This window comes from Ricinus communis, chromosome 3 (genome assembly GCF_019578655.1).
Source record: "Ricinus communis isolate WT05 ecotype wild-type chromosome 3, ASM1957865v1, whole genome shotgun sequence".
Taxonomy (NCBI): Eukaryota; Viridiplantae; Streptophyta; class Magnoliopsida; order Malpighiales; family Euphorbiaceae; genus Ricinus; species Ricinus communis.
The window spans coordinates 29,217,643-29,237,227 of NC_063258.1; the positions used below are offsets into that span (position 1 = coordinate 29,217,643).

Here is a 19,585-nt window from a genome sequence, read left to right on the forward strand (position 1 = left end):
TATCAAGCATATATGTAAAATATGTGAGTTCTATAATGCCTTAATTTACCGTGACTTTCAATATCTTTATATGTTTATTCAAAAAAAATTTATAAAGCTTTAGTCAAATTTATATAAAATATTTTAATATATAACTTTTATATACTAAAATATCTTTATATATATATTTTTAAAAAATTATATAAATTAATTTAAAATTATAGTCTTTTATTTAATAAACATATAAAAATATTAAAAATCATTATAAATTACTACACCCTGAAAATCTGTAAGTGTAAACCCATTGATTTAACTTAAGTGATGCGCATTAGACTCATATTTCTATTGATTGTTAGGCCCATCTCATCCACACTATTTTGATGCTCTCTACTATAATTCCACTGTATAAATAAAAACAGTAGAGATTTAACCCGGACAGTATGCACTTATACAGACACACGTATACATATAACTCCAAAACAAAGACTATATGCTCTAATATCACAAAAGAAATGAAGCTCTCACTCCCTACTAAGGGGGTTTCTGCTCTTACAATACAACGAGGTCAAAATTTATAAGGCTTCCCTATTCCTTTTAAGTATTTTTGCATGAATATGCTTTATCTGAAAAAGATGAACAAGATTTGGTAAAACTGAAAATTTGTCATGTCACGACAATATATAAAGATTGGAGAGAATTAAGGCGCAAAATTTTATTTGCTTGGTTGTGCGAATTTGACGATGAGATTGATCAAAACTCTGGAGGCGGAATAAGCCACTTATTTCCATTGATACAAGTCATGCTCAAGAAGGGTTTTGCTTCTTCATCAGATAACAATTTTGCATACTTCACTCTGCCCGAAGAGAAAGCACCTGGTCCTTTGCACTTGTACTCTCCATAATACACAGTTCTGCTTATAAATTCAGTAAATTGTATGTCAGTGTGGATTTTCTTTGAATCATGCGCACAATGCAATGATTGCGCCATGTTGATATGTAACAAATGAACTTTAACTATTGTGTACATATGAAGAATCCTATATGGTTTATTGCGTGTTGACGTGGCACAGTTCCTTGCACTGTGTAGTTGGAGCTTGGGTTATTGACCATAAACCTAAAGAAAGGTAGAATGTGGAAACATACTCATTGGATTCAGGGTGCTTTCCGGTGGACCATCCTGCAGCGTTGATGAGACTGCCCATGTAAGCGTAAGCAAACACCACCCTGGGCCTCTCCTTCCAAGCACGGCCAAGGTAAGTATTATTGCCAATTCCTGTTAGGTTGCAATGTATAAATGTAAATTCACTGCTATCGGTTACGCTTTCTCGAGCTTGAGCTGTGATCACTCCTGTACCTTGAGCAACAGTTTCTATAGTTGTGTTCTGCATACATAATCAAACATGAATACCCACCCATTAAAAACATACTTTACATCAGAAAGCCCTGTCTATAGTTTATACTGTTGAAAATTCTAGTATGGCGTATATTAATTTTTGCATGGAATCATGATAGAGTAACGCACCAAGTAGAGTGATTTTCCATTTCCAAAGATGAAATCTACAGTGCCAACAATGTAGCAGTCTCTGAAGACATGTCTGCCCCTATCATCGCATAAGGTGTCCTGAAATCCTACAAACTTGCAATTGTGAAATGCCGCTTTATCCCCCGATATTCTCATCGCTACGGCTTGTGCTCCTGTTTTATTCACATCTGGCATTGGAGCCGAATTCTAGTAGCATTAACCCACAAAACAAAACACCAAGCTTTTCAGGTCTCATGCATGATCCGATGCAGCAAAAGCCAAAACTAATTACTTATCTATACAGACAGCTACTCTATAATAACTAATTAGTAAACATAACAAACGCAAGAACAAATAGCCAGGAAAATAAAAACCAAAGAGAATTTTAAGAAAACTAACCACAAACGCTATATTGACGGCCATAAAGTATTTACTTTCTACGGCCACGGTGGCGCTATAAACGGTGCCATATCGGGCCGCTGTCCCATTAAACACAATCTTAGGCATATCTCCAGGGTCACCGTAAAGCGTAATAAAAGGCTTAGAAGTATTAATGGTAATCTTCTCAAAATACTCTCCACCTTTAATCCAAATAATCCTTCTTTGCTTGTTATTAATTGGAATGCTATCAATGGCATCGCTAATAGATTGAAAATCGGCAAATTGATCATCACGCTTTGCAACCGTAATAACCCTAACAGAACTTTCTGCATCAGCTAATCGTTTGTTCAAAATAATGCGGGGAATTCTTTCAGAAAGATCCGACTTTCGGTTGTTAAACTGGTTAATGTTGTCAGCTACCCATGTTTTCAGCTTTGATATATCTTTTGGGACCTGTTTTGAGTGAGAATTGGCTGCAGGGAGAAGTTGTAGACCTAGTATAAATGCAATTAAACATGGTGAAGTAAAAGAAAAGAATAATCGTTTCATTTCTATGATATTCTTTTCTTAATCTTTTTGATGATGATCAGCATAATTATTTGCCACAAAATTACAGCATAAAGAAAGGATTTAAAGGAGAAGTACTAGGGTTACAATGTACAGTTAGTTATAAATGTTTATGCTGACAAGAAGGAAGAAGTGGGTACGTGTAGGTTGGTTGTGTTTTTTCGTTAGGAAATTAATGATGTTTTGTCTTGAGGATGGTACGAGAATGCCCATGTATATTTAGAGAGCTGGTTGGAGAATTAACAAAACTACCTGTTTTATCTAATTAAGGTTGGATCTTAATTAGGTTTAAGCTGAGAGTGATAGTAAATGATACCATGTGTATGATTTTGAAACGATGATTTCAAGCCATCCAGTTTCTACGCAATATTATATGCCTCTTAAATCTTAACGTAAACATTAATTTACAATTCATTATCATATCATGGAAATGAATGATCTAGAATTTCATTGTGGTACAATGTTATAAGTTATAAATAAACAGGTCTTATTTATTTATGCTTTCTCCATGGCTGAATCGTATCCTTTACGTATTTTCTAATTTATTAATATGTTACAGTTGGTTGAAGAGATTAAAATTTTTGATTGTTAAAGGAAATTTTTTTGTTTAAACTTGTTGCATCTTTTTATGTATACAAGAAATCGATAGATGATTGGTATATATTTATTAGTTTTAACTAAATGAATATGTATCAATCATCAAATACTAAAATATAAAACGCTCATATATATACATGTCATTCTCTTATATTAATGGTTATGTATACACTAAAGCTACCTAAAATTTTAAAAAAATTTGTCTAGTATAAATATGTATTTTATTTATATACTAAAATGATAAATGACCAAAATATATTCATTAAATATTAAATAATTGATTGTGTGTGAATTATTCAATTCAATATATAAAACGTTGATTCATATATATCAGTCTTTATCAATCTTCTTTTTGTAATAGTATATGCACATGGTGCATTACCTTGAATTTTAAGGTATATTATCATATATTGTTAGCCAACTTGACCTGTTCTGGCTGGGCGTGGATATAATTAGATCCCTCCATCCCGCAAAGATAGGCTTGCTTCCATTTATATTAAGAAAGTCTAATTAATATAGTTAGAAAACTTAAATTTACTTATATTTTTCCTAATCTGCCCTACAATTGATTAATCATAGTTAATATAACAATACATGTCAAATACGAGCACATTAGGAAATTAAGAACCCAACTATTTCTCAAAAAAGAAAAAAGAACTATAATTCGAATTAAATAAAATAAAGAAATTAAAATTATTTCCATGAGACGGAGAGAGTAAGTAAATAAATAAATAAAACCTTAAACGTATATATATATTTCTGTTATGTATTTGAGCAAAACACAACCGATAATAAAAATAAAAACTAATATATTTAAGTTGACAAAGAATTTTCAATTACCACACCACTCATAAGGTGTATGTGGACTATACACCTATCGACAGGACTCGCTTGATTTGAGACTGAATGTATATTTGCATATTTTCGAAATAATTGATCAACAACTCACTTCATGTGTTAAGTTGTTTAGAATTTTCAGTTGTATTTCCGTCTCATTTCTTCCAATCCTTTTTGTTTATTTCAGTTCATTTCTAGTTTCTAGTTTGGATGTACTAATTTTAGGTGGTCTCTTTGTATCACTTAAGACGCTTGTTTTGAGTGATTTTTTTTTTTTCTTGACTTCATGTAAAACTATAAATATGTAAACCGAATAGGTGCAAATTGTAATACTCAAAAAATTTCTTTAATAATGATTATATTAATAATAATAATTAATAAATGAGTTTTTATTTAAATTAGTTTTATTTTATTTTTATTTGGTTTAATTTGAAATGATTTAATGGAAATTTTAATATTAGACAATTAAATGAGTTATTTTTCTATACCCAATTAGTTGGATATTTAAGAAACTAATCAAGTAAATTATTTGAGAAATAAATTATATTTTTAGTTATTCAAATTTTTCCCAAATGTATATATATATATATATATATATATATATATATAATTATATATTGGAGAATTATGAAAGAACTTGTCAAGGGTGTTTTTATAAAAGAATTTTAAAAAAATTGGTATTTTAATTAGCTAGTGGTATTTAATTTTAAGTTGGAAAATATTTAGCAAATTGGCTATTTAATTTAATTGTGTGTTAGGACTAAATTGGAAATTTATTTTTGGATGAGGATTAAAAGTATAATTTTATTATTATGGGGTCTTGATGGAAATTTGTAAGTTTGGTATTTTCGTAAATAAATATGTCGGTGAGGGGTATATATGTAATTATATATTTTCAATAATTCTAATTTGGTCAAAATTAATTAGTTAAGGGCTTAATTGAAAGGTTAAAAGAAGTTTAGGGGTTATTTGGAAATTCTACAGGATGAAATTGTAAGTAATTAAGAAAGTTGATGGACCAAATTGTAATAAGAAAAAGTTCATGGGTCAAATGTCGGTATTGATAGGAAAGGAATCGGGGAAGAAGGAAAAGGAGAGAGAGAGGTGTCGGGGAGAGAAAGAATCGCGCGGGGATGAGGAGATCGGCCGAGCGGCCCAAGGCCAAGAAGAGGTAGCTGAAGGTCGTTCCGGCCATTTCCGGTTGATCTCGGTGGCGATCGGCTCCCCTCAAATAGAACTTCCTTTTGGCGGCAGCGTCGTCGGTTTTGGTGGCCGGAGGAGAGAGTTTCGGCGAAGTGGTGGTAGCCGCATTTTTCAACGAGCTGCGGCAGATGATGGACGATCGGATGACGTATCCCGACTCTCCCTTAGCTCAACCTTCACAATGGCACCAGTTTCATAGCGATCGGACTCCGTTTGTGAATCGACGGCCGAGATCGTTCGCAAATCTCTTGGGATGATCGGGAGTCAGATTGGAATACTGAAAGTGGGGATCAGTCGACCGAGCGATTGAGCGTTTCGATAATTTTCTCTGGCCCGTTAATTTTTTGGAAATTCTTTGATTTAATTCGTGCTTAGTGTTGAGTATTTGATATTTGTGAGTCAAAAATAATTGTCAGTCGGTTTGCTTGCCTCGTGTTTTGTGCTGTGTGGCGGAGTCGGGAAAATAGTGAAGTCTTGGGGACCCGAGTCTCATTGTGTTAAATTGTTGGATATTTCTAGTGTTTTTCTGGCAGGTCCTGGACCCGTTTTACAGGGGGGGGTAAATGTCCGTGTTGTAGGGGAGGTTTTGCCGGATTTTCGGTAGAATTCTCCCGAATCGGGATTCTTAGACAGTCAGTCCTAGGAGTCTAGACCTAGGATTAATGATCGATTGTTTCAGCATTTTGATAAATTGTTTTCCATGATTACATGATCTGTCTGCTCGGCTCGCTCCAACCGAGGCACCGGAGCAGAGTTAGGAGGCCGCCAAACCTGTGAGTTAAAGTTATTTAATTATTGCACTATTGCTAAGTCTAAATTTAATATGCTATTTTAGAAATTTATGCTTAATATGATTATTAGTACCACAATATTAATAATTCACTTAGTTAACAATTATTGAAAATAATTTAAATACTATTGTTAGTAATATTATAATAATACAAACCTCATTATTTTTCCTCAGGCATTCCACGTTGCATTACCCTAAATCTTTAATCTTTACTTCGTATGTGTTGAATGATTTCGTTAGACAACGATATTTATTAAATGTGATGATTGCGATTTAGGAAATGTGGCTTTCTAGAACATGCCGCCTGATGGGTTACATCAGGACCCCGTGTGCACCGGTAATGATTATGGTCGGGTAATAAAATTATGATGAGTTTTGCCCTGGTCGAGCATGGCTCTCTAGGCTGATTTAAGTAAATTGCCGGAGGTAAGGTTCCTGGTCGAGCGATGCTATCTGGGCGCCGGCTTGGTTGGAATCAAGTGTTTAGGCTGGAGGTAAGGACCCTGGTCGAGCTTTGCTCTCTAAGCGCCAAACCTGTTGGATTAAGAGAGCCGAAAGGCTACTAGAGTTTGGGGTTAAGGTTCTACTGAGCTACTCGTCCCATAAAAGTAAAAATATATTTCATTTATTTAAATTATGGCATGATTATATTATGATCTGTATTTATGTTCATGACTGTTATACTGATTCGAATAATCTATATTTTATGTGAAGAATGTAATAGTCCCAAGATTATTTGATTTTAGCTCACTCTCGAGAGTGACAGTCTCCATTTACTGTTTTTCAGATCTGTAACTGTTAGTCTTCTCGCGACTCTTATTCAGTAACCCGACTCCTTCATCATCGGGTCGTGTATTCGAGTTAGTATGTTAATTTGTAAAAGCTTAGATTCTCCGCAGTAGTAATAGTAAAGATATCAGTGGTAATTTTCTGAGTTTCGGATCTCGCCTAATTTTTCTGGAAGACCGAAGTAATTATGTAAAATGTAACTATTAAGATTATTTATGGCTTTAATAATATTAATTTGAGATGAGATTTGATTGAGTTAGTGAGTGTCAGGCTTACTACGGGATTCGGTGGCCTTAAGCCTACCCATTCCCTAATGCCGGTCACGGGACCACAGAGTGGATCGTGACACAAATAATTTTATTTTTTTAAAAGAAAAACTAAGACGCGGACCAACCACCAATCTTGGGCTATTGTAAGTAAAATTCAAGTTAAATTACACTTTGTGGGTAATACATAGTGTCGATATTACACTTTGTGGGTAATACATAGTGTCGATATTAATTGCTATTAAAAGAATATAAATTTGAATCCAAAGCAAATATAAAAGTCATATTAATACTTTGAAAGCTACAAAAAGGTTACAAGATAAAATAATTTAAGGGTCGCAATCGAATGAAATCAGCATGGGCTACCAGTCCTTTTTGTACCTAAATATCCATACATGTCCTAGCCAGCCTTAGCACCATATTATGTTAGTATATTACATGATATATACGGTGGTTGGTATATATACATATGCATCCAGACAGCACAGACCCTTAAATCTTCACACATGCTATATGTAGTAGCATATATATAAATGCCTATGAGGTGATAGTTGTGATAATGATAATTGTGTTCAATTTTATCGTAAAATGGTCACCTTTTCTACTCACTTTTCCTTAATTTCACATGCATGCTGCCTTCTGTTTTCCTGAGCTGTATCAAATGAATCTTTAGCCTATCTTTGTACAGATATACTCAATGACGCAGTTTCAAGGGATTAGGGAGACTGTTGAGTCCTCTTTCTCTCTGTGTCGCTCTCACTTTCTTTGAGGGAAAAAGCAAAGCTAAAAGAACCCATTGTTTTGAGTGCGGTATTAACATGGGAGTAGAGACTTAATTTAGACATCGCACGTTCATGTCTCTTGTTTTTTCTTTTCTAGTTTTCAACTAGGGCTTTTCGTGAAAACTGGAAACACATTATTGTCCATACCGAAAAATAGGAATATATACATACATACATACTGTTTTCCCAATGTTATGATATCGCACATATGTTTGTCACTTCAGTTGTATGAATCAAATTATTACAGAGTATAGGAATGAGTTTCACTATCCAAATTCAATGGCCAGTGAGTGATCGATATGCATAATACATGATGTTCAACGAATCACGCCCATCTCTTTCATATGCTCTTTACATCATTTTCATCATCTCTGTGTTTGAAATTTGAATGGTGGAAATGACTAGAAAATAGAATCAAACATATACGATCGTCTTCAAGCAGGAGGGTTCTAGCTTGGGAACTGGGAATTTGAGATGATGGAAGTCATTTTTTTTCTTTACTGTGTGGAAGCATGGAGATTGATCTTGATGAGCTCTAGCTAGCTAGTAGCTACGCACATAATGGCTCCTTCGGCATTTGTCCTTTTCATGGCGGTTTCAGGGCCCCCACTCACGATCTCTTAAATGTGCTGTGGGCCTTCTACCCTATATTTTTCTTCTAACTTCCGTCCCTTTCCATCATTTGGTTTCATTTCTTTTCAGCCCCATTTCTATTTTAGGGTTTTCTTCTTTCTTTATAAAACATAAATTAATTAGCAAATACATTGTATCCTTACATTGGGAAACCAACAACCTCGCTTATGGTCACATCTAACAGTTCTCCTTCGGCCAAAATCTTCACACGATCGAATGATATCTTTATTCTTTTGGGGGTAATTTTTACCAATTTTCAGTGCATTATACTGCAAAGAATAGAAAAATAATATCTATATATAAATTTTTTATATTTTAAAATTAAATAATTAATATATATTTAATTATTTAAAATTAATTAATTAATAAATACTATTTATTTATCAGTTTGGTACATATATAAATGAGAATATATATCTAGACTAAATAAAAAATTTATTTATTTTAATTTTAATAAATTATATATGTAATTATTAATTTATAGTAATAATATATTGGCGATTATTGATTCTTAGTAATATCGTCTTTATTTCTATCAATTGGGATAGTTTCTAAAAATAATTACAAATAAATTAATTGTATCTTATAACATAAAAAGAAATCAACTATTAAATTCCGAAATTCTATTATCTTTTAATAATTAAAATTTTTTAATTATTATTAATACGTAAATTAAATAAGAATTGTCTTTCAACTACCTCTAAAAATAAAATCAGTAATATAAAGAACCTAAATTATTGAAGTTCAAGGTGCACTTATTAGTCTAAAATTTGAAAGATGGGTAGATTGAAATGAATGATATATCCAGCATGAAAACAAAGTCATCATCATCAAAATTCATTGTCTACAATCATATCCTGGAAAGAAAATAGGAAAAGTTATTGGGGACAAAAATTCCTCAAGTAACATGGACGAGAGAAGGAGGGACTTCAAAATCAGATTTCAAGACCCACTCCCCACGTGGGATGTTGTCTCTGTTCCCATAGTCTCACAGGTTTAACCATGTTTAGAAGACATAAACACCCTTCTTAATTTGTCTATGGACTCCTGGAACTGGTTTCAAATTTTTTTATCATGATCCAATTCATGCCAACTATTAGAATGGTAAACTAATGACATCCTAAGATTGCACTAATTAAAAAGGATCTGCAGTTCTCTTTTAGTTTAATTATATTTGGTACCCTTTAAATTATTTAATAAAAAATAAAATATAATTATTTAATTTTATATTTGATATATTAATTTTTTAAGTCTTTATAAACTGTTTTTGTGAAATTTATTTTAAAAAAGATAATAATTAGCTTGTTTCTCTCAAAAAATTATTTGGGGAAGTCAAGAATAGTAAGAAAATCTGTTTCCATATATGGCAGACATGTTATAGTATTAATACGGTGATGGTTGAAATCAGAGTTTCATCATATAAATTGGAAGTCCTGAATAAAGGACAAAAATGTATGAAATTGAAGTGATTGGCCGGAAAAGATAAAAATATAAGAAAAAGCCGCAAAAAGCGGCTGTCGTTTTATGTAAGGCAGTTTGTCTTGGTCGATGTGGACATAAAAAGCGGCTGCATCAGCCTACGGGGTTGTTTTGGTCCCCTTCGTTCTTTATTTATGCCAAGTTATAATACCAACCGTTCATTTGTTTTACCAGATCATTACGTGGCACATCTTGAGCTCTTTCCGGATCAAATTAATACTTCCTATTTACATTTGTCCATTTCATTTTGTTAAATATATTATTCTCATAAAGACGGGGAAGTAGTTTAACATTTTCATTATTTAGGTGATTATTTATTTGTGCATACCAATCGAATTAAAATAGAAAAAAGAAAAAAAAGAAGCTTCAGGGTAATATTTCCAAAATATTTGTTCTTTTTAAATCAAAACTTAATTACTGGAACTTTACAATTCAAATACATATTGAATTAATTTATTCACGTAGGTGAATTTAAAAGTCTAATTTCATCCATTTATACGATTATTATAATTATTATTATTATTATTATTATAAAATTAATTTTGATAAATATAATTTAATAAAAAATTTAATATTTAATATTAATTTATAATATTTAAAAAATAAACTAACTATTTTAAAATATTTTTTTAATTTTTTAAGATTTTAAAACTTTGTTAGTGTAACAATATTAAAATTATTTTAGAAATATTTATTAATTAGTTTTAATATTATATAAATTAATACTATCAAAATAATTGATATTATTATTATTTTAAAGTAAAAATTTATTATATAATTAAAAAATTATTTATAATTGAATATAATATTAGAAATATAAGTTAAGATATTATCCTTTAGAATAGAAGTGTTATCTAATTAGAATACTAATTTATTAGTTAATATACTATTAAAATATAATTAATATGTTATTTTTTTAAGATAGAATCAGTATTATTATCTTATTATGAAATTAATATATTATTTTTTAGAATTAGAGTAAGTATTTAATTAGAAATGTAATTCATTAATTAATAAATTAATAAAAAAATATAAAATTACATATAAATTTGAATCTCATGTGTTAAAAATAAGTACATATATCAAAATAAATAAATATACATATCAAAACAAAAATTCTATATATTAAAAATTAAACACGCATGTTAAAAAAAATTTAAGTCTCATAAATTTTATATATATATTTATATAGATTCATTGGAAAAATTAAAATTAATAATAATAATCTGTAAAATAACCTCATTTATCAGCCATGTGAATTCTCATGATTCACGATTCATATTCATTTTCCTATTTCACAAATAAGCCATCATTCAAGTGCATGCTTGGTAAACAAAGATTTATAAACAATATGACAAGTTTCGCCATAATCTAAAGTGTACGAGCCCTTTTTTCATTTTTTTTTTAATTTATTTTTAAATTTAGAAGAAAGTGTTACTATGCCTGTTGGCACTCTGTAGTTATATTTTGTTGATAATTATTCCATAAAGAAAAAGTTAATTGCATTTTAATTATAAAATTCGAGATAAAGTTTGTAACATTAAATTATGAATAAAATTATAATCTAAATTTATAATATCAATATGCTAGGGAAGTAGAAGTGAATGCATTTGAAATTGAATAGACATTATCTCGAATATATTATTTGGATTCCCATTGTCCAACCCAAAAAGAAAAGAAAAACATTCAAAACAATCATATAGTGTAAATGCAAGATTTTTATAGCCATATTAATTAGCTAGATATAAGCATGTCTTAATCATAGATGGGGCCATTGATCTTCACTAATATAATTTAGCTAATCATAAGAATTTGACAAAGCTCCGTCCACAGGCTATGACTTCCTTTGTTTATTTTCTGTTTCTTCTTCTTCTTTTTTCTTTTTCTTTTTTCTTGAGAAATGTACATATTTGACTTATGTTTTTAAGGATTATCTAATTAAAAGCTGACTATTTAAATTTCTGTTAGCATATAATGAATAAACCCATTTCATAAATAAAAAAATGCATACTTCTTTTTAATTTTCCATTGGCCCTTAGCTCCAAAAGCAACATATTCTACTATATAACTCTTCTACATGACCTACTAATAATTAATTAGACATTTCCACCAAACTCTTCTCGGTGATTAAGGCCATATTATTTCGTTTTTTGAAATATAAAAACATTCCCATAACATTAACAAAAAAGGATAAAACCCAAAAATGAAGTGGACAAAATCACCTCTAGTTAGGGGTCGAATTGAGTAGCTTTATGGGTGGCAAAATTGGGCATGGCAGCTTGGAAACGCGTCGTGGGTCATATATATATATATATTATGCAAATTTCGTGTCTTCCACTTATATTAAAGTCTTGGTCTTCTATCAAAAGTTGTGTCTACCCAACAAAAGCAAATTAAGTATATATGCTATAGGGCGTGCGGCTTCTGTATATATATAATGCATGTCAACAAAAAAAAGAATCTCCTAACAACCTAATGATTAGTAACCAAAAACTGTGCATTTTTCACTTAATTTATGGGAGAAGGTTTCATAAAACAATTTGCCTTATTCACCGCCTTTCAAGACCTATTTTTGATCTTTCGCGTCATTTATAAATGCATCGAATAAAGATTAATTACATTATTCAATAATACCACATCAACCAAGTAATTAATTTAAATATTTTTAATTAAGTTTAAATCAACTGCTCTAGATGAGGTATAATTGACGTGGCTCTTCTCTATTGAATGTTTTTTTTTAAGATTGCGAGAGTAAGATTTTCTTAAATTATTAATTTCTTTCACCAAAATGCTGATGTTTGTAATCAATTAATTGGCTTATTTGTTTGCTTTAGCTAAATTAAGTGTTGTTTAAAAGATTAAAGTGAGAAAGGAGAGAATGTAAGCTCATGCAGCACTGGAAAGACAATGTCTTCAATCATGGTTACAGAGATTTTTCATTATAATAATTAGCTAAGGAAGCAAAGTATAATTGATTGAAGAGGTTTCATTTTTTAAAATAAAAACTGTTTTTTTTATTAATAATAATTAATAAGTATAATTTAAAATAAATAAATAAACTTAAATGCATTTTAAAAACACAAAAATAAATTAGTAACAAAAGATAAATTTTTCTTTTTAATCTTATTGATCATATTAATAATAAGAGCATATATATATGCATTTGACTGGTTGGCGATAAATATATTTAATTCGATTGCTATATTAAGTTTAAAATAGATTCAATCATTATTTATCGAGTTTTAAGTGATCCAACTTTTTAAAAATCAGCTCAAATTAATTCTTATTAATAAGATTTAAAAAAAAATAACTCTTATAGAGAAATACAAATAAAAATAGATTAAAGAAACAAAATAGAAAACTCAGAACATCACCTAAGCAAAATTAAGAAAGAATTAGGTCCCATTGTTGTATAGGACAATTAGTCAATATTTGCGTACAGTCAACATGTCTTTAGATGATATATAATAATATTAAAAAAAAAAAAACGAAAAAGTAAGGAAACCATTAGGAGGAGGATGGCTCACAATTTGCAACACCGATAAAAAGAAAATGTAACGTCTGGTCCAGTCTTGGTCTTAAAAAATAAAAATAAAAAATAAAAAATAAAAAAATATTCCTCCTGTTCTCCAATAATAAGTAAATGTAAATAGGTCTTCCCTCCATTTATAAGTTGAGTTTCTGGATATGCTAAAATTAACATATTGAATTTTTTTTAAATTTAAGATAAATATATGTCTCTTTTTATATATTTATTGATATATATTTATTAATTTTAATTGATAAAATATACGTTAGTTATTAATAATAAAATGTAAAACGCTCATATATACATATTACTCTACTATTAATAGTATATATCGAGCTAGATAAAAATATCTCCGGATATATAAATAATTACATCAGCAAAGAAAATCAATTTATACTAATATTAGAAGATTGGTTGAATAAATATTTGTTGGGGTCTAGAACTAGAAGGACTGGACCTGAAAACTAGCAACACATCATCTACCATTACAGAGTCATAGACTAGCGGCAGTCCAGAAAAGTTGGCTTGTATTTTTCTGGCTTTTAATTCCGATAACGACTTCTGTCAAAAAGATAAATTAATAAAAATTCCAATGACGACAGAAGGGATATAATGTTTTTTAATCTCTTATTTATCCACAATCAACTCTTTCTTGCCAATGCCAGTTGGGGGCTATACATGCATGTACCATTTTCACAGTAACATAATTTGGCATAACATTAACTTTAGAGTTGCGTATTTGACTATTGCACTACAATTGGCTAATTAAACTGAATCAAACGCCAGAAAAACAGGACAGAAAGTTTGGTTGTCAAACATAAGCAGAGCTGGTCCCTGTACTGGTTTAACTTCCTTGGTTGTTTGTTTCTAGTACCAAATAGCAATAACCCTTCACCACAAATATATAACTAAATGGACCCATTTTATTAATTCCTTTACAATCTGTACTTCACTTCGAAAAGCTGTCCTTTCCAATATCAGCAACAAAAAACATTAAATTCCTGATGGCTATGTAAAGATTGTGCAATGGAAATTAATTGGAGAGGCAAAATTTGAATTGGGCACATCAAATTCTCTCAATATGAGGAATAATGTAAGAGCATTATACATGTGAATAAGAAAAAAAAAAAAAAACGTTTTTTGAAGTACAAACAAATATGATCCTCACCAGTCTCAAAGATTAGCTGGTGTAAAATGTGTTAATCCTCACCCTCCCAGAATAACAATAGAACTCTTCCCTCCAATATTCCTTTTTCTATGATTTTTTTTTTTTTTTTGCTTTCTACACCACTAATCATCATTATTTCATCAATTTACAAATAAACTCAACTCTCTAAATATATACCAATACTGCAGTTCACAGTTATTGATCATCATCATCATCTTTAGTTGCCCAAGTAAATATATATATATATATTATATATATATTTTTCTTTTTCGGACATTGATTTTTGGCATCATCATCAACAAGCGTAGAATTCGACAAGCTCATCTAAAGACTCAGCCTGTGTATCACCATTCTCCAACATCCATAGCAAGTGCTCGAACAAAACAACCTCGCAAGCAATGCTTATTGTATGATCATCAGACTCACTCGACCTTTCTGCAAGCTCGCGAAACAAAGGGTGGTCGATGATATCAGAGCTGATAAGGTAGCGTCTGCGTGACTTTCCTACATAGACCGGATGGAGGTCTCCCACAGAGTAGGAAGAGGTGGAGGAGTCATCAGCGGTGGCAGCTATCGAGCTTCCACTCGGGCGGCTTTGCTTGCTGTTGAATGAGTTCAGTTTCTTCAGGACTGACTTCAGCTTGGTTAGCTTGCCTCCTTTGGCCATTCTGTCAGGAATTGGGAGGGGTTTTAAGGGACAAAATGAGAGGAAGAAAAAGAAATACTTTGAGAAGATAAAATGGCGAGTGTTCTGGTGGGGGGGCTGAGAAAGGGAAAGGAAACTTCGTTTATAAAGGAGAAGGATATGGGTTGAATTGTAATTTTGTGTTTGAGATGCTGTTTCATAAGGGCTGGGGCCCAAAATACTGTCATGGGTCCGGATTAAAGATAATAGCGGCTAAGTATTTAGGGGGAAAATAAAAAGAATTTACCTAATGTATCTACAATGTGTGCGAGAGATGTTGCTTAAACAAATATACTTTTCCTTTAAATTAAAATAAATTAAAAGATTTTTTTTCAACCAAGACTGGGAATTATTAACCTACCAGCGGTTCAATAAGATTTAAAATTAAATTAGATTAGACCCGTAAATAATCGGATAAAACTCAAATTAAGAAAAAATATACTAATTTATATGCATGTAAAATTATATTCGAATTTAATTTGGTTCACATTTTAAAAAGAAAAAAAAAAGAGATCAAAATTTGAAGTGATAGCAAAGTGTTGCCAAAAAGAAGGAAGAGAGCTCTAAATTGATGGGAACTGTATAAAATATTTATATGTTTAGCTGAAATAAGTAATGATTTGGCAGAGTCTAACATTGGCATTAGCAAAAAGCAAACACAAATTTACTTGTAATAAAGTAAGCACTGTCGAGGGTTTTGTCCTTATTTGATCCAAACATTCGCGCATTCCGCATACCAACTGAAGAGGAGGGTGGTTGGTTCGTCTCCATATTAATAAAAATATCATACATTTCATAAAATTAACAGATTATATAATCTTGCTTTCTTTTTTATTCACAAAATTGTTACCGAAAGCGACAGACATGTGCAACTGTTCTGTCCCATAGTCTCCAATCAAACTTTAGGTTATAAGGATCCAAAGAAAATGAACATTAATCAATCAGATATTGTTAAATATGTTTAGTAAAATAATAAATTATTAGTTAGAAGAGAGCATGGTCTCCCTTTCTTCTTCCTTACAATACCAACCGGTGGTAACTACCCTGAAATTCTTTTATATATAAATTAGATTATTAGTGTGTATTCTTGTACTTTAAGCAAATAAATATTTTATTATGCTTTTACAATTTGTTTTTTTTTTTCTGCTTTAACTGTTTGATTTGATGGCTTATTCACTCTTACCAAATCTGAATTTGAATATGTTGTTAATTATATATTAATTATTTAGTATCAAAACATATATATATATATATATATATATATATACTATTCTTTTATTCGTTCTGAATTACATATTATTTAAAATACATACTTTATCATATACCATTTATATTTTGGGAAATTCTTGACAAAGACACAAGGCAGGGGTGACTACAAAGCCATGTGAGAAACACATGGACTAAAGATTGTTCCAAATATGTGAGCCACATCCAACAGTTAAACTTAACCTCTAAATCACACCCATACCTCTACCCATGTGATCTCATGTTTATACTTATGTAAGTACCATATCATCACTCCTTGAAAATGTGAGAAATTTGCCAAACTTTAATTTTCTGTAGTTGATTTATATTACCTAAGACTCCTTTGTCAAATCAGCAAGTTTGGTTATTTTATTGACTAGTTTATCTGCTTGCAATAATACACATGTTCTACAAAATCGAAATGGACCAATGTTTATGATTTTATGTATACTTTTTTTTCTGATGATACTAACATTAGTCTTGAATGTGTTCTTTTAAAAAAGAAAAATTAGTGTTAAATATATATTTCTTTATACGATTGTCTGTATCAAGTTAAAATTATATGTATTGTGATTCTAGCATTTCATCTTTTTTTTTTTTAATTTTTCATATAATTTTTTTATTTATAATAAATTAATTGTAATCTTTTCGTCGAGTTTGATTAACATAATGGCTGAAGCTCTTCTTCTAATAATAATCATCAGTTTGTTCCTAGTGCATTATTAGCATAAAAGTTTTACAATAATGCTTCAAACGTCTAAAATTTGAACTTTAGACTTAAGAAATGATCAATTAAGGGAATGCCCAAACATATCTCATGATTAAACTATTTGTCTAATTTATTTGGATTGGAATAATACTTAAAATATATAAGAATAAGATTGGCTAATGTCTCATGTAAAATGAGACATGAGCCGAAACATAGTATTGTCATTTAGTACAGTTTCCAAATAGTTATTAATGTATTAAAGGATAAGATGCTATCTATTATGTATGATTAAGATTATAATGACAATCTTAAATTAATTATGTCGGCAATTTGTTTCCCCAGCTTCAATGTACATTGCCCTATTTGCAAATGATCCAGGGATTAAAGAAAAAGCAACATTTCTGTAGGGTGGTTGCATGAGAGATCATGGTATTAAGATTCCTTCATGTACTTGTTAAAACAAATATACCCAGTAGACAAAGGATGAAAAGAAAAATACAGCAAAAGAAGAGCTAATTGAATTAATATTGTCAGGTTTTGGTCAAAATCAATGAACATAAGTTTATTTTGGATGGTAATGCAAATTGATTCTCAACTTGGAACAAAATCCTATCATTTGCAGGATATGTAAGCCATGGCAGAATCAACAGGATCCATTTATTCTGTGAAATAAGGGAAAAATTTGAAGCAAAGAATAGACTCCATGTGTCTCTATATAACAAACATAATAATATTAGACAGGACCAGAAGAAATGTGTCTTTTTCCCCTTTCTTTTGTCACTTATGGGTCCAATTACTTAATTAGTCAAAGTTTAATTAGGACCCTGATCCATGTGCTTAACGAAAATCAGATCTATATATCTAACCATAGATGTGGCATTATCACCGAGGTTTTCAGTCATGTGCTTAGTGTTAACTTTGTCAGGCGGCGCTCTAATGCTGGTTTCAGACCATCTATATATTTTTTATATTGCTGAAACCAATTAGTTATAATGAATCCAAAAAACAAACACAAACAAGAAAAGCTTTGTGATATCATTTATAATTCAGATTACATGCCATGCCATAAAGAATAAGAGTAGAGGGCGAATTGTTGTTCTTTTTTTTAATAAATTCTTCATCCTTTTTGTGATTATTCATGCAGGATATAACCTAAAGAAACATGCATGCCTCCTATCATTAGATAGTAGCATTATGGACATGGACATTCTACATATATATATATATAAACTAAAATTTCATTAAATTATTATTTCCCAATAATTACTATATTGTAGTATATTTTACTTAGAAGGTTGAATAATATAGGTATACATTGAACGCCTCTATTATTTGTTAGGCTTTTACGTTTTGGTATTTTTGCCTCAATTCCTTGGGAATTTGTCATAATTGAGACCTGCACATGCTCTGTTCAGCCATGCAACTATACCCTTTACTAGGTGCATGGTAAGCAGTGACAATCCGCCGAAAAATGTACTCGTTAGTTGCTCCTGCTTTTTAGACTTTTGTCGGCCCGTTTTGAGGGTCCCTACTACTGGCCCCAAGTTGGCAAATTGCGAATCGCTTGTGTGCTAAATGGCACAAGTATTGCAGGCCAGATAACTCCACTGGATCTCATTTTTGCCCAGTCTCCAGACCAGGCATCTTCCAGTTCGAGAATGAATGCAAGGCCCACTTTGTAAAGGAGAGCAAAGTTATCGGATGGAAAAGAAAAAGACAGAGAGTGGGAGAAACCAATTCTTTTTTAAGAAAAACTCTCAACGATACTATTTAATAAAATATTTAGCTATTTGCATAGTATTATATTATATTTTAAAATTTAATTAAAGTTTTTACATATATGAGCGTAATGAAATAATTCAAAAAAATAATAATTATTAATAATATCTAAAAATAAAAATTACCAAAATAATTACTGCAATAATGGATATTAATTATTTTCAATGATTACAAGTACTTTGTAGGTTTAATTCAATTAAGTTAATAAATAAATAAATACAAGAGAAATGATAATTTTATTTAAAAATTCCATGAGGATTTTATATTATAAACAAAAACATAAATATTAAAAATTATGTCCAGATAAATAAGAGAGATTCCCAATTGGAATAGATTGAAACTTATATAGATTATAAAAAGTACTTTAGTATAATATCTAAAAATAAAAAATTAACTAGTGTAGTGTAAGGGATCTCGATGGGAAACAATAATCACCCATTTATTATTAATCTAGTCTATTTAAGAATTTTTTTTTAATCTTTTATTTAACATCATAATAAAATTAAAAAAAAAAATAATAGAAAGAGAAATAACTATATTACCATAAACTATTAAAGAGATTTTAATATAATATTAAAAAGTGAATTCGGTAATATGCAAATGAGGCAAATCGTATACTTACTCCTTGTTTTAATTTAACGGTTGA

At 30.4% G+C, this 19,585-nt stretch overlaps 2 protein-coding genes across 2 annotated transcripts; both read right to left on the reverse strand.

Annotated features, from left to right (window-relative positions):
- Positions 1–451: 451 nt before the first annotated feature.
- On the reverse strand, positions 452–2,660 carry LOC8259050 (putative pectinesterase 63). The gene is made up of 4 exons (XM_002516168.2): positions 1,900–2,660; positions 1,501–1,707; positions 1,122–1,360; positions 452–889 (listed from the first exon to the last, which is right to left on the reverse strand). Exons 1-4 carry the CDS (start codon positions 2,428–2,430, stop codon positions 730–732), a joined length of 1,137 nt encoding a protein of 378 aa, XP_002516214.1. The 5' UTR covers positions 2,431–2,660; the 3' UTR covers positions 452–729.
- An 11,741-nt stretch (positions 2,661–14,401) lies between these two features.
- LOC8259049 (auxin-responsive protein SAUR76) lies at positions 14,402–15,282 on the reverse strand. The gene has a single exon (XM_015717440.3). It carries the CDS (start codon positions 15,186–15,188, stop codon positions 14,817–14,819), a length of 372 nt encoding a protein of 123 aa, XP_015572926.1. The 5' UTR covers positions 15,189–15,282; the 3' UTR covers positions 14,402–14,816.
- Positions 15,283–19,585: the final 4,303 nt, after the last annotated feature.